This window comes from Malaclemys terrapin, chromosome 1 (assembly GCF_027887155.1).
Source record: "Malaclemys terrapin pileata isolate rMalTer1 chromosome 1, rMalTer1.hap1, whole genome shotgun sequence".
Classification (NCBI taxonomy): Eukaryota; Metazoa; Chordata; order Testudines; family Emydidae; genus Malaclemys; species Malaclemys terrapin.
In genome coordinates, this window is record NC_071505.1 from 189886501 (window position 1) to 189909856 (window position 23356).

The window sequence follows — 23356 nt, forward strand, 5'->3', positions numbered from 1 at the left end:
TTATACTTTACTTTAAGCACATGCTTAAGTGATAGACTTAAGCACATGCTTAACTGCTTTGCAGAATCGGGACATCAACTATTTTCATCAAGAAAATCTGCGTTTCCTGGTACACCTGGTCACATTTCACCCTTGTTGAGATTCATAAATACTCATGTAAATTTTGGCAATACAAAATGGCAATTTCATTTAAATCTAACATCCTTCTTATTTCTCACTTGGTCCACTGCTCAGTGTTTGCTGATGGTAGTGGGTGGTTATGGTCCAATTCTGCAAGACTCAAAACAACATGCTGTCATCAAAGTCACTCCCGCAGGACTTCTCAGTGAAGGGTTTTCCTTCAGGATCTCTTGGCGACTATTCACTTCAGGATGATGAGTTTGTTTTGAATGCAGTATAATATAATGCTAGTATATTTACATTACTCTCCTCCTAAGTGACAAAGTGGAAATCAATCTAAATCCAGTTAATGTGCACTATTTCTATGTTGTCTGAAGCAACTTGCATTGCTTCTTGTATACATACTCCATATACTGTACGTGGTCTAAAGTTTAGTCCAGATAAATATTAAAATGACAGTATATAAACTCAGTCTCAGAAGAGGCCTTTGGATGCAAAGACATATATCCCAAATTCAACTAGCCCACCTTCTATATGGTTGATACAAACTTTAGATTCACTGATATTATGCCCGACTTTCTCCTTCTGAATATGTTTCCTTTTTGATACACCTCTAAGATGCTAAAATATTGTTGTCCAGGTCATTTAAAATAGTGGTCTTTATTTAATATTTAAGCCATTTGGGGTCAAATTCTTAGCTAGCGTAAATCAGCTTAGCTCCTTTGACGTCAGCGGCTGTCTGCCAGTTCACACCCGTGGAGGATCTGGCTTTGTGTGTGATTTCTTTCAGGCATTAAACTGTACCACTTTTCAGCATTTTGGCTCATGTGATGAAGGGAAGAAAATGCTTTGAACAGAACTGTATGTTTTAGAGGGTGGTGTCTCGTGGTAGGTTAGCAAAACAAGGAAATTGCATTTTTTTTTTTTTAATATTAATTCTCAACTGGATTTACCTCAAGTTAATTTTGAACAGCAGTTTGGTGACCACAAGAAGGAAACCAGACTGGTGGTTGAGAGTCCTCTATGATAGTATATGAACTATCAGCTAGTTTATTTCAGGGGTCAGTGACGATCCATTAATGGTCCAGTTACACACAAAACATGCCTAGCATCTTTTGCTTTGTGTCTAGAGCACTGCGTGTTCGTAAAAAGATGTCTGGGGAGAGGATGCCAGTGAAAATGATTGGCGACATACTGACCGCACAGCTACCACACATGCAACCTTACATCCGGTTCTGTAGCTGCCAGCTCAATGGGGCAGCATTAATCCAGCAGAAAACAGATGAAGTGCCAGAGTTCAAGGAGTTTGTTAAAGTAAGAGACAAAATAACCATTGTGAATTTCTTACCTCTGAACTGCATCTAATCGTTTTGCTGATTACAAAACAGTGCTATGCTGTGGACAAGTGAAGAATCTTTAGGCCCAAATGTTCACTGAGGAACAAGATTTGGTCAGAACATCATAGAAGATGAAGTTTTTATTATTATTAACTATTAAAGTGGCAGTAGTATTACAGTAGCACCAAGAGGCCCTGCTAAAATCAAGGCCCCAATGTGCTAGGTGCTGTAGAAATACATAGTAAGAAACTGTCACAGCCATGAATGGGCAAGATGGACAAAGGGTGGGAGGAGAAGAAAAGGCAAAGAAAAATAGTGTTTCGCTCAAGGTCACACAGCAGCTCAGAGGCAGAACTCTGGCCTCTTGGTTCTGTCTAGTGTCCTGTCCATCAGACCATGCTGCCTCTGATGTAGAAAAGGCTTATTACAGTGGGACATCCAGCCCATCTCCCTGGTAAGGTAGGATTGTTCCCACTTGAACTTTTCTAGTGATTAGTCCAGTTTATTTTTAAATGTCAAGAGAGATGGGGCTTCCACCACTTCCTTGGAAGAGTATTCTACAGCTTAAGGAATTCACTGTCAGGAAATGTATATAAATAGATGGCTAAGAGATAGCGGAAAGAAGAATGTAATAAGGGCTTGTCTACACTTGAAACGCTACAGTGGCACAGCCTGAGTGCTGCAGGTAATCCACCTCTCCAAGAGGCGGTAGCTAGCGCTTTCTACACAAGGACTTAGGTTGGCTTAACTATGTCACTTGGGGGGAGGTGGGGAGGGGAAGGGGGGGATTTTTCACATCCCTGAGCGATGTAGCTGGGTTGACCTAACTTTTTAGTGTAGACCAGGCCACAGACTATAAATATTTGGAGAGTGAAACTCCAAGTACTGCATGATGAATTATTATTCAGTGTGATACCTGGGGATCTGACTAAGAGTAATGAAGTTACATTAAAAAAAGAGGAAATATAGATTAAATACCAGGGGAAATGTCCTGACAGTGCAATGTATTGGGCTGTGCAGTCGTCTGCTGAGGGAAAAGGTGAAAGCCCCATTGCTTGAGTCTTTTAAAAAGGGAATTGGCAAAGCACTAGAAAATGTTCTGTAGGGGACAAGGGTGCTTTGGCAGGGGGCATGAACTTTATTATCTAGTAAATCTTTTCAATATATAATATCTGTGAAAAATGTTGTTAAATCTGCTTTATTCACTGAACTGTCAAACTTCTCCAGGTTACATTTGGAGGCAATCTACATAATTTCCAGTGTATATGTCACTTTTTTCTTTTGAAGAAAGAAATACTGGAAATGTCTTTTTATAGTCAACATGACGACATGGGAGATAATGTTGTAATGACTTCCATTCAAACCCATTAATAAATAAGGTCCTCATTCATAAGCCCTGTCCCATAATAAGGAAGCTTACTTCAATCAGAATGTTTATACAGTCCGAGAATATAGATATCTCTAGGGATCATAAAGCTGCTCTCATCTCTGACATACTCTACCCTATTTTGTAAAAATATGAGAAATTCTATTGCTCTGAATTTGTTTGTCATACTTCTTGTTCTGACTGAGAACAGGTTTATGTGATGCATTTATTGACTTACCATTTTATCTTTTACCTTTTTTCAGGAATTTGTCTTCCACTGTCATAAACAAGCTGGTTAACAACATCTTACCTTTCATATTTCAGAGGTTAGCAATGGATCCTCGCTGTAAAGGAATGCCACTGTCAAGTTTTCTGCTAAAGCCGATGCAAAGGGTAACAAGATACCCGCTAATAATTAAAAATGTACGTTTTTTTGGAAAACATACTGGAATGTATTTAGAGTGCCCCTTGGCTTGTAGCTTATTTGTAGTTAAGTTTCCCTATGTATGTCCAGTCTTGCTATTCTCAAGAGGCTAGACACGTCTGGTATGATGGGGAATATGGGCCAAATTTGTATTTCAATTACACTGGGATAAATCATGAGTAACTCGACTGACTGCAGTGGAGTTATTCTGTATTTACACTGGCATAATGGATGGAGGAGAGTAATTTATATGCCAGGGAATGGGAGGGTTTAGCAGCAAAAGCTGGGTGGTGGGTATACAGTAAAGGAGTGGGGAGCGACTGAGTTGTCTTACACTCTCCTGCTAGCTGCTTTTCCTGCTGTACATGCCTCCCCCCCCCTTCCCCCTGGGCTTGTCAGTTATTCATTTTGCACAGCCATTGAAGCCAAATTTGTGCAAGTTACATTACTTTACAACTTACATCCATTTTCTGTCCAACTTTCATCTGATGTCTAACTCACATCACCATTACCATTACTACTGAATTTGGCCCAAGACTTATCTAGGAGAGAGACATTATACCAGGCCTGAATTTGGTCTGAAAAGTCAGATTTCTGCATCAGCCCTGATCCTCCTCTGTATATGACCAGATGTAATGGGGTGGCACCCACCTCTCATGAGCACCCCCTTCTGGTCAGGTGTGTCTGCAGTCTTTCAGTTCTGGTGACCCCTGTCGGTGGGTTCTCAGGTGGCTTTTCAGTGATTCAGCCCTCCGGCCGAGTCTCTCTCACTGTCTGTATGTGAATTAGAACAGCCCCCTTCTGGGGTATACAGTGCACCCAGGGGCCTGTCTCAGGACCTCTCGATTGGTGTCTCTCTAGCCCTCCCCGGGCTCAGTCTTTAAATAGTCCCAGCCCTGGATTGAGCCATACCCCCAGGGCTTCCTCCCTAGAGACACTACCTTCCTGTGGTGCTCCCCGGGCTCAGTCCTTACTCAGTCCCAGCAGCCAGCCAGGAGCTCCTTCTTAGCTCCTCTGGTCCCTGCCCACACTGAGCTGTCCTGCTGCTCTTTTAGCCAGCCAGGAACACGGTCTTCTCTCCTCCAGCTCCAGGCAGCAACTGACTGCTGCTCTGTTTTGCAGTTCCTTTTATATGGCCCTGCTAGGCCCTGATAGGCTGCTCCATGCAGCCTCTCTCATTGGCTGCTTCCCCACAACCATGCTCGGATTTCTCATCTGCTCCTCTCTGGGATGGGGTGTGGCAGGACCCTGAGGCCTCCAACAGGCGGCTTCTGGGCCTCATCCACTCCTTCACAACAGAACATACAGCTCTAGGGCCCTACCAAATTCATGAAAAATGTGTCTCCCCCAAGACATCTGGTCTTTTGTGTATTTTTACTCTATGCTATACAGATTTAACGGGGGAAACCAGCATTTCTCAAACTGGGGATCTCAACCCAAAAGAGGGTTCTGGGGGGTTGCAAGGCTATTGTAGGGGGTTCATGGTATTGCCACCTTTACTTCTATGCTGCCTTCAGAGCTGGGCAGCTAGAAAGCGGTGGATGCTGGATGGACACCAAGCTCTGAAGAAAGCGCCGCAGCCAGCAGCAGTGCAGAAGTGAGGGTGACAATACCATATCTTGCCACCCTTACTTCTGCACTGCTGGTGGTGACGGTGCTGCTTTCAGAGCTGGGCTCCCAGCCAGCAGCCGCAGAGCTTCCTGCAGCCAGGGGAGGTTCCTGGAGGTGGGTCTGACCTGACCCCAGAAGAGGCCCTGGCAGGGTAAGAGGAAGTCCCGTCCCTCACCAGCCCAGCCAGGCCCAGCAGTTGGAGCCCAGAGTATGGTAGGAACCCTCAGCCAGGGTGCCCAACGCCCTGCCCCCTCCTCCGTTCTGGGCCACTGGCGCTTGGGACTTAAAGTGGCTTTGGGATGGCTGGAGGTGGTGGTGGGGATGAACCCAGAAAATCACCCAGGTCGCCCACTTGTAAGGCCGCTATGGCCCCCCCAAAAGTGAGGACCCCTCCATACCATGCCACCTTCACTTCTGTGCTGCTGATGACAGCGATGCTGCCCTCAACGTTGGGCACCCAGCCAGCAACCTTCATGAAAAATTTTGCTAAAAGACTTGTCAGCAATAGAACTGGCCAAAATGGGATGATTTCTTTGCAAAAACAAAACAAAACAGTTTTTTCACTGAAATTTGAACTTTTGAGAAAAAAATAACCAAAACATTAACATTTGGAAAATTTTGACCAGTTCTAAAAAAAAAAATAAAGAAATAAAATAAAATGCAGAGCTGACATGATGGGTGGATTTACAGCCAACAGTAACAAAAGAAACTAAGATATTTTACTTACCTGTAGATAATAGAAAACACTCCTGAAAATCACCCGGATCACAGTCACTTGAAGCATGCTCTGGAGAAAGCGGAAGAATTGTGTTCCCAAGTAAATGAAGGGGTGCGTGAGAAGGAAAATTCAGACAGGCTGGAATGGATTCAGGCTCACGTTCAATGTGAAGGCCTGTCTGAGGTAAACATTGTAACACATATTGAAGTACATAGCATGGTCATGTTTCATGTTTACTCACCAACCAAGACGAAACAATGATTTGAACATGTAATTGATGAAAGATGAAAAGAATATTGTCATCATTTAATCTTTCTTATCTTCTCTTTTTTTTTCTTTTTTTGCCCTCCATGGGGCATCTCTTACATTCATGCAAACTATCCATTTCACTATTGATTTTTGTTTTCTTCTATTTGGCAAGCATTGCTTTTGTTTCCTGTATTTGGAATGGTGCCAGATTTAAATATTGCCATTTTTGTTCAACTGTAACTTCAATGTATATAGTACTTTACAATAGTAATACTGCTATCTTGAATATACAGTATATACATCCTTCCATTATGAAGGACTACTACACTATTCTCTATTGCTTTATAAATCGAGCTGGTTGAAAAACAGCAAGCCTTTTTTGTGATAAAACTTAATCTAAACTTTGAAAATTCAAAAAATTTTGACCAGATCTATTTATAAACTTTGCAGAGAGGAATCACTTTGTCTTGTCCATCACCAACTGGTACTTTACAGGTGTCATGCTAAAGTCTCTTCAGTGATGTCATGCTAAAATATTTGATTTTGTAGGTCCTATAAAAATAGTAACTTTTTTAAAGTTCTAGTTGTGGCACCCCTATTCCTGGTCAGGGTAGAAGAGGTGGAGAGAATATAGCTTGATTTTCAAACTCCACATTGAGTTTTCAGTCCTGGCAATTTGAAAAATCGTCTTTTATGAACTGAAAAGAAGTATTTCAGCTCATTGAGGGGCAATAAATGGGGAGCTGCATGATGTTGTTTTTCTGCCATCACACTGGAAAGACCCAGAGGCCAAGTTAAGAAAAGTGGTGCAGTTGGTCACAGTTTTAATAAGCAGAACTATTGCCCAATGGCAAATGAGAGTAGGGAAGAAGGGGTGTCATTCTGCTCCCCTAGCCCCACAGTCCTGCCCTGGCACACCCAAAAGACCAGCTAGCCAGTTGCTGACAAATATCAAGGTGAAAGCACCCAACCTTTTGTGCTGAGAGATTGGGCCCTCCCACAGTCTTGCCTTCATCGCTTCCTAAAGATTGGCTTGTTTCTAATCTGAGGAAGGAGTCACTCTACGTAACATCTGACCCCATGGGGTGGGGTGGGCCCTGAGACACCAGAATGCCAACAAGTGCAAAAGGGCCTAACAGTTACACATTACCAAAAGGAAAAACTGAAACTAAACTTCTTCAAGTGATTGCTTATACCGTTTCCAATTAGGTGTGCGCGTGCCGCATGCACGGTTGTCGGAAAGTTTTCCCTTAGCAGCTCCCATCGGGTCGGCTGTGGAGCCCCCCAGAGTGGCGCCTTCATGGCGTTCAATATATGACCCTGCTGACCCAACCCCCTTTCAGTTCCTTCTTACCGTCCATGACGGCCGTTGAACAGCGTTCGCTTGCTCACCAAGGACTTTCCTTAGCGTTTCTCCCTAGTTAATTGTTTTAGTTACCCATTTTAGTTTACATAGTAGGTTTAGAAGCAGGATCTCTCCCCAATCCCTGGTTGTGTCGGCGGTTAACAAGAAAGAGCAGCAGGGACAGCAAGGGCTGGCCTCCAAATCTAAGGAGGCAAAAAGATGGACCTTTTTGATAGGAAGATCTATGCCACTGGGAGCCTTCAGCTGAGGATAGCTAACCAGCAAGCTAGCCTCAGCAAATATAACTTCAACTCATGGGCCTCAATGTTGAAGTTTAAAGAGCTGATCCCTGTGGACTCTTTCTCCTGTGGCCAAATTCTCCACCATTTTCAAGGAAGGGAAGGTGGTGGTGCAGACCTTACTGCAGGCGTCCCTAGACTCTGCGGACTCGGCCATCCGTACCCTCTCCTCAGGCATAGCCATGAGGAGGGCCTCATGGCTTCAGGCGTACGGGCTACCCCCCGGAAGTGCAGCAAACCCTGCAGGACCTTCCCTTTGAGGGCGCGGGGCTGTTCTCCAAGCAGACAGACTCCGTGCTGCACAGCTTGAAAGACTCTAGGGCGACCACGAAGTCGTTGGGAATACACACGCTGGCCACCCAACACAAGCACTGCAAGCCCCAACCACAACAACAGCGCCCATATTCTCCATGGCCGAGGCAGGATTTCTGTAAACGAAGGAGCAGGAATGGCAGGCACAAGCCTTCCAAACCCCCTTCAGGGCAGGGCCAAGGCCAGTCCAAACCTCAATCAGGCTCTAAACAGGCCTTTTGAAGATGCGACTGAGGATGGCGCACTTGACTCTCCACCAGATCCTTACCCGTTTTCTGGCCCATCTGTCCCACTTCTGCTGTGCTTGGTCCCAAATAACATCGACCCCTGGGTTCTTTGCACAGTAGAAGTGCAATATTCGCTCCCATTCTGTTCCTTCCCTCCCTCCCACCCCCTTCCCCATCCCTCTTCAGGGACCCTTCTCACGAGCAACTTCTTATCCAGGAGGTGCAGTCACTCCTTGCTATAGGGGCAGTGGAGGAGGTTCCTCGGGATCTAAGGAGCAAGGGATTCTACTCCCCCTATTTCCTAATCCCCAATGCAAAGGGGGGGTCTCAGACCCATTTTAGACCTGCAAGTGCTCAACCAGTTCATGGTAAAGTTGAAGTTCCGCATGGTCTCCCTGAGCTCTATTATCCCATCCTTGGATCTGGAAGACTGGTATGCTGCTGCTGACATGAAAGACGTGTACTTTCACATAGCCATTTGGCCTGTGCACAGACGATTTCGGTAGTTTGTAGTCGACCACAAACACTATCAGTTCACGGTCCTCCCCTTCGGTTTGTTGACAGCCCCCCCCCCCCAAGTGTTCACCAAGTGCATCTCAGTCGTAGCAGCCTTCCTCTGGAGGAGGCAGATGCAGGTATACCTATACCTAGACGACTGGCTGCTCAGGGGGCGTACCAGAGAGCAAGTGGAATCTCAGGTCCGCATGATCAGATCCACTTTTGAGAGACTGGGACTCCTCCTCAACGTGAACAAGTCAACCTTATCACTGACCCAAAGAATAGAGTTCATCGGAGCGGCGCTGGACTCGGTACAGGCAAGGGCGTTCCTGCCAGAGATCCAATTCCAAGCCATGATAGACATTATCCAAAGCCTCAGGTGGTACCCGACCACCACCGCAAGGGGATGCCTGGGTCTCCTTGGCCACATGGCAGTCTGCACTTACGTGGTCCAGCATGCCAGACTAAGGCTCAGGCCCCTTCAAGCGTGACTCACATTGGTATACCGCCCAGGACGCGACAGGCTGGTCTCGGTAGTGCCAGGACACATACTGGAGTCCCTACATTGGTGGTTCAACCCTCAGATGGTATGCGAAGGTGTCCCCTTCAACAGCTCACAGCCCTCCTTGTCACTAGTAATGGACGCGTCAGCTCTGGGTTGGGAGGCGCATCTGGAAGATCTCCGAACACAGGGCCTGTGGTCGCAGGATGAGCTTTCCCTCCATATCAATCTCAGGGAGCTCGGAGCAGTGTGATTAGCATGCCAAACTTTCCAGTCTCTGCTGCAAGGCCAGTGCATAGCAGTGATGACAGACAACACCACTGACGTATTTTACATCAACAAGCAGGGTGGAGCCCATTCCTCCCCGCTATGTCGGAAGCCCTTCAGCTATGGGAGTTCTGCATAGCCCACTACGTTCACATGGAGACGTCCTATCTCCCAGGAGTGCAGAACGAGCTAGCGGATCACCTCAGCAGATCGTTCTGCAACCACGAGTGGTCCATCCATCCGGATGGCCTTCATTCCATCTTCCAAAGGTGGGGGTTTCCCCAGGTCGATCTCTGCCACCCGGAGCAACAGAAAGTGCCCAATGTTCTGCTTCTTCCAGAAACACAGCCCAGGTGGAATCAAGAACACATTCCTGCTACCCTGGGGAGACCGACTCATGTATGCCTTCCCACCGGTCCCACTCCTACACAAGGTGCTGCTCAAGATCCACAGAGACAAAGCACAGGTAATTCTGTGGCCCTAGCATGGCCCCGTCAACATTGGTACACCACGCTTCTGGAGCTTTCAGTGGATACCCTAATCATGTTACCAATCAACCTCGATCTGATTGTGACGTGTTGGATCACAGAAACCCTCTTGGGAGCTGCCACCTGATGTGCCAAGACTTCTTCTACCCCTGCTTTCCCTGCCAGCTCAGGACTCCAGCACCCTGTCTTGCTGAGCCAGACACTCCCGTCTGCTCCAACACAGACCCAGGGTCTGAATTACTTGCCCCAAAGCTGCAGGTTTACCTGAAAATAGCTCACAGATGTGTGCTTGTCTATAGCACTCAGATGCCCAACTCCCAATGGGGTCTAACCCCAAATAAATCCGTTTTACCCTGTATAAAGCTTATGCAGGGTAAACTCATAAATTGTTCGCCCTCTATAACACTGAAAGAGAGAGATGCACAGTTGTTTGCTCCCCCAGGTATTAACACATACTGAGTCAATTAATAAGTAAAAAGTGATTTTATTAAATACAGAAAGTAGGATTTAAGTGGTTCCAAGTAGTAACAGAACAAAGTAAGTCACCAAGCAAAATAAAATAAAATGCACAAATCTATGTCTAATCAAACTGAATACAGATAAGATCCTCACCAGTTCCAGAATGCTCCCTTTTACAGACTAATCTCCTTTTAGTCTGGGTCCAGCAATCACTCATACCCCCTGCACACTGTCCTTTGTTCCAGTTTCTTTCTGGTATCCTGGGGGGAGCTCTCTCTTTAGCCAGCTGAAGACAGAATGGAGGGGTCTCCCACGGGTTTAAATAGACTTTCTCTTAAGGGTGGAGACCCCCCTCCTCACCCCTATGCAAGGTCCAGCTCCAAGATGGAGTTTAGGAGTCACCTGGGCAAGTCACATGTCCCTGCATGACTCAGCCTTTACAGGCAGAAGCCATTGTCCACATGGTATCTTGTATTTTCTCCAGGAAGACTTCTTATGTGGATTGGAGCATTCCAAGATGCATTGTTCCCCAAGTGCTTCCTGATCGGGTACTTAACCTGGCGCATTCCTTCCTAAAGAAGCTGACCAAATGCCTCACAAAGCTTACTTAGAAATCAAACAAGTATACAGCCAATACGCTTAACCTCAAGTACAAAATTATATATGTGTACAAATAAGATGAATAGATATAGTAGACCATAACCTTTACAGAGATATGTTACATGGCACAGGCAGCACAAAACATATTCCAGTTACGTCACATTCCCATAAAGCCTTATGGGAGGTACCGTCATACTGATCACTCAGGATCACGGTTGCCTTCACCAACCTGACCTCCAGTCCCTCCATCTCATGGCTAGAAGCTTCATGGTTAAACCCCATGGAGCTCCTGTGCTCAGAGGTTCTACTCAGCAGCAGGAAACCATCCATCAGGGCCACTTATCTACCCAAGTGGAAGAGGTTCACTTGCTGGTGTGCCCAGCAACAGACACCTCCACTCCAGGCGTCTATACCACTCACCCTGGAGGATCTTCTGCACCTCCACCAACAAGGCCTGGCAATGTCATCCATCAAGGTACACCTTGCGGCCATCTTGGCCTTCCATCCGGGAGTGTCTGGGCGTTCTCTATTTGCTAATCCTATGGTAGGATGTTTCTTTAAGGGTCTGGAACGGCTACATCCACAGGTTAGACAGCCTGTTCCTGCATGGGACCTTAACCTGGTACTCTCCAGAGTAATGGGGACCCCATTCAAACCGTTGGCGACTTGCTCCCTTCTCTATTTGTCGTGGAAGATAGCTTTTCTGGTAGCCATCACATGAGCTAGGAGGGTGTTGGAGTTAAAGGCCCTTACCTCTGATCCTCCATACACAATCTTCCACAAGGACAAGGTGCAACTAAGACCTCACCCAGCCTTTCTTCCTAAGGTAATGTCACAATTCCTTACTAGGCAAGATATTTTTTTACACATCTTTTATCCTAAGCCTCACAACAGTACCCAATAGCAGAGGCTACGCTCATTGGATGTTTGGCGGGCAGGAGTGCCGCCAGCTTTTTTGCCGCCCTAAGCAGCAGAAGGTCCCGCCCCCGAAATGCTGCCCCCAACAGAGGCGGCGGAAGGTCCCACCCCTGAAATGCCGCCCCTGACAGAGGCGGCGGAAGGTCCCGCCCCTGAAATACCAACGACGACCGGAGCCGCCGAAGATCCAGCCGCCGCGGTCGCCGCCCTCCAGATGTTAGTGCCCTAGGCGACCGCCGGTCCTGTCGGTGGGTGCTAGCATTCTACATTGCATGCACAAAGCCATTCAGGAAGTCAAACCAGCTGTTCGTACCGGGGGCAGACCGGATGAAAGGTCTCCCGGTCTCATCTCAAAGAATATCTTCCTGGATTACAGCCTGCATCCACACTTGTTACGAGCTGGCCAAGGTCCCAGCTCCACTCTTAAGGCACATTCCACAAGGGCACAAGCCTCACCAGCAGTATTCCTAGCCCAGGCCCCGATTCAAGAAATCTGCAGGGCAGCAACTTGGTCCTCAGTGCATACGTTCACCTCCCATTATGCCATCATCCAGCATGGCAGAGATGATGCGGCTTTTGGCAGAGTGGTGCTCCAATCAGCTATTCCTTAACTCCGACCCTGTCTCCAGGGAGGAACTTTGAAGTTACCTAACTGGAATTGATATGAGCAATCACTCGAAGAAGAAAAAACGGTTACTCACTTTCTTGTAACTGTTGTTCTCCGAGATGTGTTGCTCATGTCCATTTAGGGTGACCAGATGTCCCGATTTTATAGGGACAGTCCCGATTTTTGGGTCTTTTTCTTATATAGGCTCCTATTACCCCCCACCCCCTGTCCCGATTTTTCACATTTGCTGTCTGGTCACCCTATGTCCATTCCAAACCCACCTGCCTTCCCCTTTGTCGGAGTAGCCGGCAAGAAGGAACTGAAGGGGGTCGGGTCAGCAGGGTCATATATTGAGTGCCAGGAAGGCGCCACTCCAGGGGGCTCCACAGCCAACCCCACGGATGCTGCTAAGGGAAAACTTTCCGACGACCGTGCACGCGGCACGCGCACACCTAACTGGAATGGACATGAGCAACACATCTCGGAGAACAACACTTATGAGAAGCAACAGAGGGTCCTGTGGCACCTTTAAGACTAACAGAAGTATTGGGAGCATAAGCTTTCGTGGGTAAGAACCTCACTTCTTCAGATGCAAGAAGTGAGGTTGCATCTGAAGAAGTGAGGTTCTTACCCACGAAAGCTTATGCTCCCATTACTTCTGTTAGTCTTAAAGGTGCCGCAAGACCCTCTGTTGCTTTTTACAGATTCAGACTATAACACGGCTACCCCTCTGAGACTTATGAGAAGGTGAGTAACTGTTTTTTATAAGAGCTAGTGGATAATGTGCAATTAATCCAAACTCCTCCCCATAACCACTGACTAGCAGATAACCTGCTAAACCAAGCGTCACGAGCACAAAAAGAAGCAGCACCATGGTTATCCAGAAGCCCCTGGGTATGAACTAGAGGGTGAAATCCAAACACAGGAGCAAGACCATGTGCCCCCCACCCCAACACACACACATGCTAACTCTTACAGCCGCTGTGGAGATGGATCAGCCAATAGGGAGGCCCATTGACTCCATGCGCGTGACAACCACCAATCAGGGAAGAGCCATCAGCTTTGTTGCCTCCCCCACAGTGATACCAGTATGCAGCAGGAAAGATCAAAAAAAGGCCCAAGTGCTTTTGTCTTCCTTGCCCTCATCATGTGCTGGCCCAGTCATACTGAAGAGCCCCAGATCAACATAAGAACGGCCATACTGGGTCAGATCAAAGGTCCATCTAGCCCAGTATCCTGTCTTCCGACAGTGGCCGATGCCAGGTGCCCCAGAGGGCATGAACAGAACAGGTAATCATCAAGTGATCCTTCCCCTGTCACCCATTCCCAGCTTCTGGCAAACAGAGGCTAGGACACCATCCCTGCCCATCCTGGCTAGTAGTCATTGATGGGCCTATCCTCAAATTAATAGTTATTTTTTTATCACCTTTCTATGCCTTGTGCTGCTCGTACTGTGAGACTGAGGCATTACCCATCATCCCTTTGAAATGAGCTGAAGCAAATGTCAGAACTCAAACCTGTATTTGATCTCTTCCAGGGGAGCCCCGATGGTTTGATTTTGTACGTTGCATTGTTGTTGTTGTTCTTTTCTCAGCAACTCGTCTTTAATTCTGTTACAAACTGCTTGGGACCACGCAAGTTTCTGCACAGTGGGAAACTCTACAAAGCCAAGAGCAACAAGGAACTGTATGGTTTTCTGTTCAATGATTTCCTCCTGCTGACTCAGATCATAAAGCCTCTTGGTTCCTCTGGTACAGACAAGGTCTTCAGCCCCAAGTCTAATCTGCAGTATAAAATGTATAAAACTGTAAGTACCGCTTTTATGGTAGCCAAGCTATTGGTGTTTTAACAGTTCAGGAAGGTGGCAGTTCCCCACTTGGAGGGGTGGGCAATGGCACTGTCTGTTGCTGTATAAGAAAGAGAGGCTGTCAAGTACACTTGGGACTCCAGTTCTGTGGTGCTCGTGCTGGACAGGTGGTCAGCTTGATCTGTATAAAGGAAGGCGCTTTTGAGCATCCTATTAGCTAACTTCAAGTATCCCAGATACAGAAAGAGGGAAGTGATGCAGAGGGCAGTGTGCTGCTTGTGGGAAGGGAGAACTTTGAAACATGCTGTGACTCTCTGACTCAAGTAGAAGCATTCACAGGATCTGGAGGGAGCGGTCTTTGGCAAGAGAAAGGGTGAATGAGACACAAGCCCTTTGAAGAAGGGAGTTTAAAAAGCGGGAGGCGAGAGGGGATATTCTGGGCACAAACAAAAACAGTCTGTATTGCGTTGAGCATTCCAGTATGTTCAGATATAGTGCTGTATTACTCTAGCTTTGCCTAATATTTCACAGCCCATTTTTCTAAATGAGGTACTAGTAAAATTACCCACAGACCCTTCTGGAGATGAGCCCATCTTCCATATCTCCCACATTGATAGAGTCTACACGCTTCGTGCAGAAAGCATAAATGAAAGGTAAGTCACTGCAGCCTCCTCACTGCTGACTCTAAAGATTTTGATGTATATGTTCATATGCATGCACACACGACAATCACCATGAAAATCTTTATCAGGGCCGGCTCTGGCTTTTTTGCCGCCTCAAGCTGGGGCGGCCAGAGTGGCGAAGCAAAAAAAAAAAAAAAAAACATGTGGGGCAGCTGGAGCCAGGTTGCAGGGGGACTCCCTGCGCTGCAGACATGCCCTGGGCAGTGGAGTGTGTGCCCTGGCTAGCAGGGTGGGAGGCGGAGGGAGAGAGAGAAGGGGGGCGACCAGGGCTTCCTTCAGCAGGGCGCTCGCCACGCAGCCTCTCCCGCCGCGCCGTCTGCCGGGAGGGCTCTGCGCCGCTCTGGTCGGTGGGCAGGAAAGGACGCGGGCTGCCCTGCTGGGCTTGCTGCAGACCCGGCACTGGCTGAGGGAGACGGAGCGAGCTCCCCTCCCCCGTGCCACCATCCCCTACAGGGTGGCCAGAGCGCCGAAGGAAAAAAAAAAGGATTGGAGGGAAGCTGCCCCTTAGAATCTGCTGCCCCAAGCACGAGCTTGCTCGACTGGTGCCTGGAGCCGGCCCTGATCTTTATAAATGTCTTTGCAAGTAGGTAACATTACCCAGGTGTTTGTAGTATTCCCTGTACTTAGTATGGTGAATGCTGTGGTAATTATAATTATTTGAAAATGGGAATCAAATTAAAAAGTGATATACCCTTCTCTAACTTGACCCAGACCACTAGGGAAATGGTTAACAAAGGGAAAACTCAATTTGACGTCATTCCGCTCCAGAGTCAACAAATAAAGTGAGACAAGTCAGGGCGATTCCATCTCTCCTGATACTTTTGTTTCAGTCTGTCTGTCTGCAAACTCAAGAAGACACCACTGCATCAGGTCACAAAACATAAGGACTAGAAAAGTAACTTTTGTTAAAAAGTGAAAGCCTCAGTCCTGCAGAAGCTGATGGGGCAATAAGAGAAGAGGCGGTGTGGTGTGGCCCTCAGTACAGGCTCAGTATGATCCTTGCTTGTAAAGGCATCATTTGTAAAGATTTTAATGCATATAAACCTGGGTAAAACATCCGTTGCTCCCCAGCGGCCCTAGCAGGGGGTGTTGTGGAGCTGTCACCCTCAGGCCCTGGAAGGAGTGGATACCTGACCTCACTCTCTAGCAACCAGCTCTGGTGAATGCATGGAGTTGCAGTGAGCGGGACTCCAGAGGAGCAAGGCACATCCCTTCTCTGTTGCCACAGGACAGGACCTCTGCAGGAAGGGGGAGTGGGATAGAAAGGGGAGGCAAACGAGGGACTCCTGGAACTCAGAGGGGGACCTCCTAGGAGGGAGAACAAACAGGAATGACATGATATAGAATTGTGATTTCTAGGCTTAAAAATTGTTCGTAAAAGTCCATACCACGGCAGGATCACAGTAGTTCTCTTAGGTGTTTTCTGTATCCCCATTTCCATACCACAGAGTAAATTAACAGAGTGGGACAGATCCTCAGCGGATGAAAATTGACCTAGCTGTATTGATTTTAATAGAACAACACGAGTTTACACTAGTTGGGGATCAGGCCCCATGTTTCACATAGTGATCCGTCACAACAGTTGCATATTCTGTATTGGAGTGGTTAGTGCAGCCAGCCAATATCTCAGCACTCTGAATATATTTTCTACCAAATTTGAATGGTACTACCAGTTGAGTGATTTTGCACTGTGCAGATGATGCAGAAAGCAACGTTTTAACACTTAAGATCACTGACACCTAGAGGTTTGGGTTTTTATTAACAGCAACTGAAATACTGCATTAGCATCAGTAAATGATGAATTTGGCCAACAATTTAATTTTTGCTTGTAAATATTTAGAACTGCAAAACCTAAGGCTAAATTCTACACTTGATACATGTCTGGAGCCCTCATTTGCCTGAACTCTGCCCGTAACACCAGCCTTGATGCTCTCTCTGTTTCTTTCTTCCACTCTTTTCTCTGTGCATTTTTCCAGGCTGAGTCCCTATGAGTGAAATGACCTCCCCGTCCTGGTTTACAAAGTCACCATCGTCTCCTCTTTAACATCACTTCTAAAAACTGCACAGGCCAGTTTTTCAGCTGGCATAACACAGCGAAGCACCAGTGAAGTCAGTAGAGCTACACTGATTTACACTAGCTGAGCCTCTGGTCCCCAGAGATTTTGCAATGCCCAATTAGTTTCTTGTAGTAATGCAGGAGGAATGGGAGGGAACAGTTATCCCCAACTCTTGATTTCCCACTGTGTCCTGGCCATTGTGATTCTGCCTCTTAGGCCTTCTTACATATAGACCTTTACATCTCTGCAGAGTCGCATTGACTGACAGGTGCAGGGCTCCAATCTAGCATATACCAGTATAGGCCCAGACCTGTAGGTTGTGAGGACTCTGGAGCAGGGACTGTCTTTATTTTTGTATGCTGTGTAGTGCTAAAAAGAAATAAAATAGTAATCATAATGCTGTGGGGTAACTTTTTATCTTTTCCTTTCAAAGGACTGCCTGGGTTCAGAAAATTAAAGCTGCTTCTGAACTTTACATAGAGACTGAGAAGAAGAAGAGGGAAAAGGCCTACTTAGGTACAGTGTGGGATTCGATGCCTGTAGTCTTTCATGGAAGTGTCAAAAGCCAGGTGCATACTAATGAATTTTGTCATTCCTCTCCCCCCACCCCCGTCATCCCTCCACAGTTCGCTCCCAAAGGGCAACAGGCATTGGAAGATTGATGGTGAACATTGTGGAAGGCATTGAACTAAAACCCTGCAGGTCACATGGTAAGGACCTTACTGATTTTCCTAGTGTGTGTTATAAAGGACGCTTCCCCTGGATGTTCCTGTCTGTCTAATGCTAAAGAAAATATAGGCCCAAGATGTAGATTTTGTGAAATGAAGCGGTTTTAATGAACCTCATATTCACAGAAACAGTTCCTTACAGGACAGCGAAACTTGGGCAGTTGTCATGTATTTCAGTATTTTTTTTTTTTTACAAGCTTTCTTAGTGTCACTCACACAAGACTCGATCCCGCAAGGTGCTGAAATCACGAGGAGCTGAGGGTGCTCTGGATGGGCCCCCAGGGCTATGCATCTCAGGACGGGCCCCCAGAGATGCTCTTTGTTTGTTAAAGTAGTGGCAGCCCAGCAGCCTTTTCCTAATTAGATGGTAATGGAAGGTAGAGGGTATTTAGAAGGATGTTAAATCCATGCCCATCAAAATGTGATCACACCCCTGCATCTGCTTTATTCCTTTCAGGAAAGAGTAACCCATACTGTGAGGTGACAATGGGCTCTCAGTGTCACATCACCAAGACTATGCAGGACACTCTCAACCCTAAATGGAACTCTAACTGCCAATTCTTTATCAAAGATCTGGAGCAGGATGTACTCTGCATAACTGTGTTTGAGAGGGATCAGTTCTCCCCAGATGGTAAGTATGAAGCTGCTACACTTCTGGTGATGTTTTCCCTTCTCCCCACCTTTCCATTTATTAGGCGTTACATGGGTGCTGACGTAAACATTTAACAGCATAGAAGCACTCAGTTTATAGCTCTGACTTGCCTCTTAGGGTATACATCTCCAGTGCAGTTAAAGCTGTGAGTGCAGGTTGGGTACACGTACTCGGACCAGCTTTAATCTGGCTAGCACAGCATAGCTAAAACTAGCAGTGAAGACATGGCACCATGGGCTTCAGCACAGACTGAACAAGCCTGCCTGGAACACTGGGATACACACTCGCAGTCTTAACCTGTACTGGGGTCTGGGCTGCTGTGTCTTCACTGCTGTGTTTTGCTGTGCTAGCTAGACAAAAGCTAGCATGTGAATGCCTACCTAAGGGCATGTTTAAAGCTACAGCGTTACAGTGGCATAGCTGCAATGCTGTAGCTGTGCCGCTGTAATGTAGACATATCCTTAAGTGCTGCATTGTCCTGGTGCTGGCCCCATTTCACTGAACTGAGGTGGATTTCACCCTAAAATAATATTTCACCTGGATGATCCGATCTTCCCTTTCACAACTGTTGCCTTCCTCTTTTTGTGATTTAAGAGTTACATACTTGTAATTACTGATCCCATGAATGATATGGATGATCCAGTCCAATGGTTTAACATTTTTGGTGTTTTGTTTGGCACGTATGATTTTTGGATTGTAATATAAGAATGCAGGTATTGCCAGACTGGATCAGACCTGTGGTCCATCTAGTCCCGTATCCGGTCTTTGACAATGCCCAGTACCATATGCTTCAGAGGAAGGTATAAGAAACCCACAGTAGGCACATATGGGGTAATCTGTCCCCCAATATTAGATCTCATCCTGATCACTAGTAGTTAGAAATAGGCTTAAGCTTGGAAGCACAAAGTTCAATATCCCTTCCAAAATGTTTATCATCATTAACCATGATAATGCTAGATATTCTTTATATCAATACAGATGTCCAATATTTTAAGAACTTGCTAAATTCTTGGCCTCAATGGATTCCTGTGGCAATGACTTCCACAGTCTAATTATGCATCGTGTGAAAAAATATTCACTTGTCAGCTTTGAATTCGTCACCTTTTAATTTAATTGAATATCCCTTTTGTTTCTTGTACTTTTACCTGATGTTTTTGATTAAAATGTATTCATTAAAAAAAAGGTAGATGGAATATAAAAGCAAATTAGAAAAGCCAGTTTTAGATTCAAGAGATTTGGCTTTACCTATATTAGCCATAAAACTATTGTTGAAAGAGGGCATATTTTCTCCTTATATTCCCAATGCAGATGGAAGCTAGTGCCTTCTTTGAAGTAATATGTTGTCAGAAAATAAAGTGAAAATGTATTTCACTCTGAATATGCTGATTTTTATGTTTCAGACTTTTTGGGCCGAACTGAAATCCGTGTGGCGGACATTAAGAAGGATCAGGGCTCAAAGGGACCAGTTACAAAGTGTCTCCTCCTGCACGAAGTCCCAACAGGAGAGATCGTAGTCCGACTAGATCTGCAATTGTTCGATGAACCTTAGAGGAAAATGCACCAATGTTTCACTTTAATCTGAGTTCACTGCAATAGGTGTCTGCAGAAGCTGTCTAGAAATCCTTATTCCTTTTATATGAAACTACTGCTTGTTCTTCATGTGCAAAGGGGTTATCAAAGCAAACAGGAAAATCTATGTGCCTTGATAATCCTTGCTGAAAATTGAATCCCAGTTTTGGGAGCAGATCTCTGTCTCTGTGTGGAACTTCATTATAGTTTTCAGGGTTTCTGAAGTAACATAGTCGTAACTTGTGCTCCAAGCTGAAAGGTGAACAAACCATGTAGGTTGTTGCACTTACTCCAGTTACTGTAATGTTTATTTAAATGAAGAGGGCACTGATTGTATGTTTGAAGGCTTTCTGTAAACTTCCCCATAGGAATTTTGTGCCTATTGCCCCACAAAGTGGTGTATAAACATGACATGAATGAACACTTACCAGGTAAGAAGATCTCTGATTTTCTTTAGGATTGTTATGGTGGTATTTGAAATGTTGTTGTTTTTAAATATATTAACACAGAAGGTACCATTATTGCACTCTCAAAATACGGTTTAAAAGAAACTTAAACAGTGCACAGGTCTTGTGCTAGCGCTCTCCACAGCAGTGAATTTCACCCTAACAGAGTACCATCATTTCCTGAAGGTTTGTAAATGTTTAAACAATAAGTGAAGGAGATAGAATGTTGTACTGTACCACTTCTTTACTACTGCTGCTTAATTGTATGACAGCTGATGGATGATCAAGTCACCAGCTGTGACAAGAAATCACTGCTCTAGCTCAGGAAGCTAATTTCTATCCCGTAGAGTCTAGATTGCAAAGCAATCAGTGGTGGCTGGTTATTAAATTGTACTGTGCCTAAACATATTTGACATCTTGGTTTTGAAATCAGGACAGTAGCGTACTGTAGCTCACAAAAGGCATTCATTGCAAACCAGGTTCATTCTGAGTTTGTTGGCTATATTAGATGTGACCCAAAAAAAAAAAAAAATCTTTGTTTGTGATTGTGCAGAGTGAGTAACCCCAAAGTAAAAGGGGTCTTGTTGTCATCTTGGGGGCAGGGCAGAGATTGACACATGTAACTCCCCACACATATATAGGCCCTGATTCAGCAAACCTTCCCTGTTCAGCAAAGAACCTAACTTTACATATGTGCTTAAGACCCATTTACTTTAAGCATATGCTCAATTGCTTTTCTGAATTGGGACCTCCATGGACAATAGCGCCCCATAAGAGAGTAAAGTCCATCATTGTTCTGCTTAGAGTCCTTTTGTTCATTACCTAGGTATCATGCATAAACTGGTATTTTTGTAATGACTTTATTTCAGAATGAGGTGTCAACCCCTTCATTGGCATGTTAATGTTCTTGTGGAGCTTGTTGGTAGGTTTTGATGTTCTTTGCATGTCGTTTTGGTACTGGTTCCCACCTTTCCTGTATAGACAGTGCTCTCAGGAGAGCACTAAAAGTCGTCATGATTTCCATTAGGAAATTAGGATATCTTCATAATGGATAGCTAGATACAGTATGGTAGTAAGTGTAAACTGTGCTGGGAAATGTCTGTGTGTTATAATTTCCTTCAAGACCACTGTAATGTTTCAAGAAATTGAAAAACAAAATCCTGTATGTTGGAAGGACAACAAAGTTTACATTTCATACTTTTAAAAATCTCTTTATTATTTATTTATTGACGATAGTGTAGAATTTTGTATCAGAAATGACAGACATTCGTATGTATTTTTTGAACAAAACAGAGATACACACTTTAGTTAGAAACTGTCAACTGACCAAGTTTTAGAGGAAGTTTAACTTCAAGGCATGCATTTGTTTACCACTAACTGGCTGAAAACACAATTAAAAGATCTTTAAGTTTCTATTTTTCAATGTTGTTAAGAAAAATGTTTCAATTAAAATCTGTAAATAGAACTAAACCCATGGCTTCCTATTTCCATATCAGTACATTTTATTAAATATAATGTATATGAAAATACACAGTGGTGTGGTAGGAAAAAAAGTGGAGTAACATTAAATGTCATTGTTCTAACCTTTTTACTGCTGTCCTAATTTGACTCACCAGCTGTAAAGAAGTTCAGTGTTCTAATTCATGGTTTACAAAGTAGTTACACTTGCAGGGTCACTTTTAAAGGGCTCTTGTCACCCAGCATGAATTCCAGTGACACAATTGGAACATCTTGGGTTTAAAGAAAAATCTAAGCTATGATTTTGAAAGGCCCTAAGGGAGGTACCCAAATTCTGTTGAAATGCAATAGGAGCTGGACACTTAACTTCTATAGACTTCTATGAAAATGTCAGCCCTAATCTCTAACATGGCTGATCACACCTTATTTTGTAATTGTAACAGATCTGAGAGCTTGTCTGGCTAATATCACTTGTCTCAAACGACAGCCTAATCTTGAGGTACAAGCATGTATGTGTCTAATCCCTATTAATGCAAATTGGAGACATATAAAGATGATGATAGGGTGAAGCATGGGGGTTCACCAGCACCTCTCTCCCTTAATCATCTGGGCTACAAGAACCTAATCGCAAATCCCTGTGTATCAAGGTTACCAAGTGTCCCTTACTGTGCATCAAGATATCCCTTTTCTTTTTCTCTCCCTGTCATGCTCTGGGGTGCAGTTCAGACCAGTGAGAGATTGTGTCACTGTTTATATTATAACCCTGAATTCCCCAAAATGCTTCTGCTACTTTTGGCTCCCAGCCTGGGACACACGCATGCAGCCAGCATATGCTTTGTGCAATATACAGCTGTGATTCAACCACTTTGAATCCAACAGCCAGCCAGCAGTTATCACAGCCACACTTTTGTCTTTCCCAGACTTGGTTAAGATTAGCAGATGACCCCAACAGACCTCCAGTCCCAAACTTCCTCAAAGCCATGTGCTCTGAAATGTTCAGCCCTCTCCTGCAACATTCAGAAGAATAATAGAGTCCACTTTTTCCTTTAAAGAGACAATCCCAAACCACTTGCTAAATTAATTGGAGTTGACATTCACTTTAATTCAAACACAGCATTGCTGGTTTGGATTAATGGTGAAACGAGTTGATGAACAAAAGAAGAGGATTTTAAGTAAGTTCAAGTACAAGAAATAAAGTTAGAAATAGTGACAAGCAAATAAAAGTGAAAACACATCTAAAAGTCTAAAACTTAATCTGGCAAGGTATAGGCTTTGCTCAAGATGATTTTTCTCACTCTCCCACCCCCCCACCCCCCCAATCTTTCTTCTTCCCAGCCTTGACTGACTTTCCCTGAGTCAGGACCTTACAAAGAAGTATAAGATGCTGGCTATGTTTGTCCTCCTAGTTGAAAAATCTTTGCCTAAGCAGGTTTGTCACCTATATTCAGTCTCCAGAGACTTCAACCTCCCATCCCCACCCTGGATTGGAAGATGCATCTTCCTCAGCTTGCAAGAGCTCTGTTCCCATGTGTCTGTCTAGTGATGGACACCAAAGATGGCTTCTGTCTTTGCATATATCTTCCAATGTTTCAAGAGGGAGGATGACCTC

The 23356-nt window shown here is 45.1% G+C and overlaps 1 protein-coding gene across 4 annotated transcripts in view; it reads left to right on the plus strand.

Moving 5' to 3' along the window:
* Window positions 1–21877, plus strand: part of ITSN1 (intersectin 1) — a 209889-nt gene extending 188012 nt beyond the window's left edge. For all 4 annotated transcript variants that reach the window (XM_054048532.1, XM_054048525.1, XM_054048540.1 and 1 more), the window contains 9 exons: window positions 1251–1434; window positions 3148–3246; window positions 5592–5759; window positions 13942–14154; window positions 14686–14807; window positions 17328–17410; window positions 17521–17604; window positions 18080–18253; window positions 19675–21877. In XM_054048532.1, the coding sequence (XP_053904507.1) occupies window positions 1251–1434; window positions 3148–3246; window positions 5592–5759; window positions 13942–14154; window positions 14686–14807; window positions 17328–17410; window positions 17521–17604; window positions 18080–18253; window positions 19675–19823 (1276 nt within the window). In that variant the 3' untranslated portion in view covers window positions 19824–21877. The remainder of the gene's footprint in view (window positions 1–1250; window positions 1435–3147; window positions 3247–5591; window positions 5760–13941; window positions 14155–14685; window positions 14808–17327; window positions 17411–17520; window positions 17605–18079; window positions 18254–19674) is intronic.
* Window positions 21878–23356: the final 1479 nt, after the last annotated feature.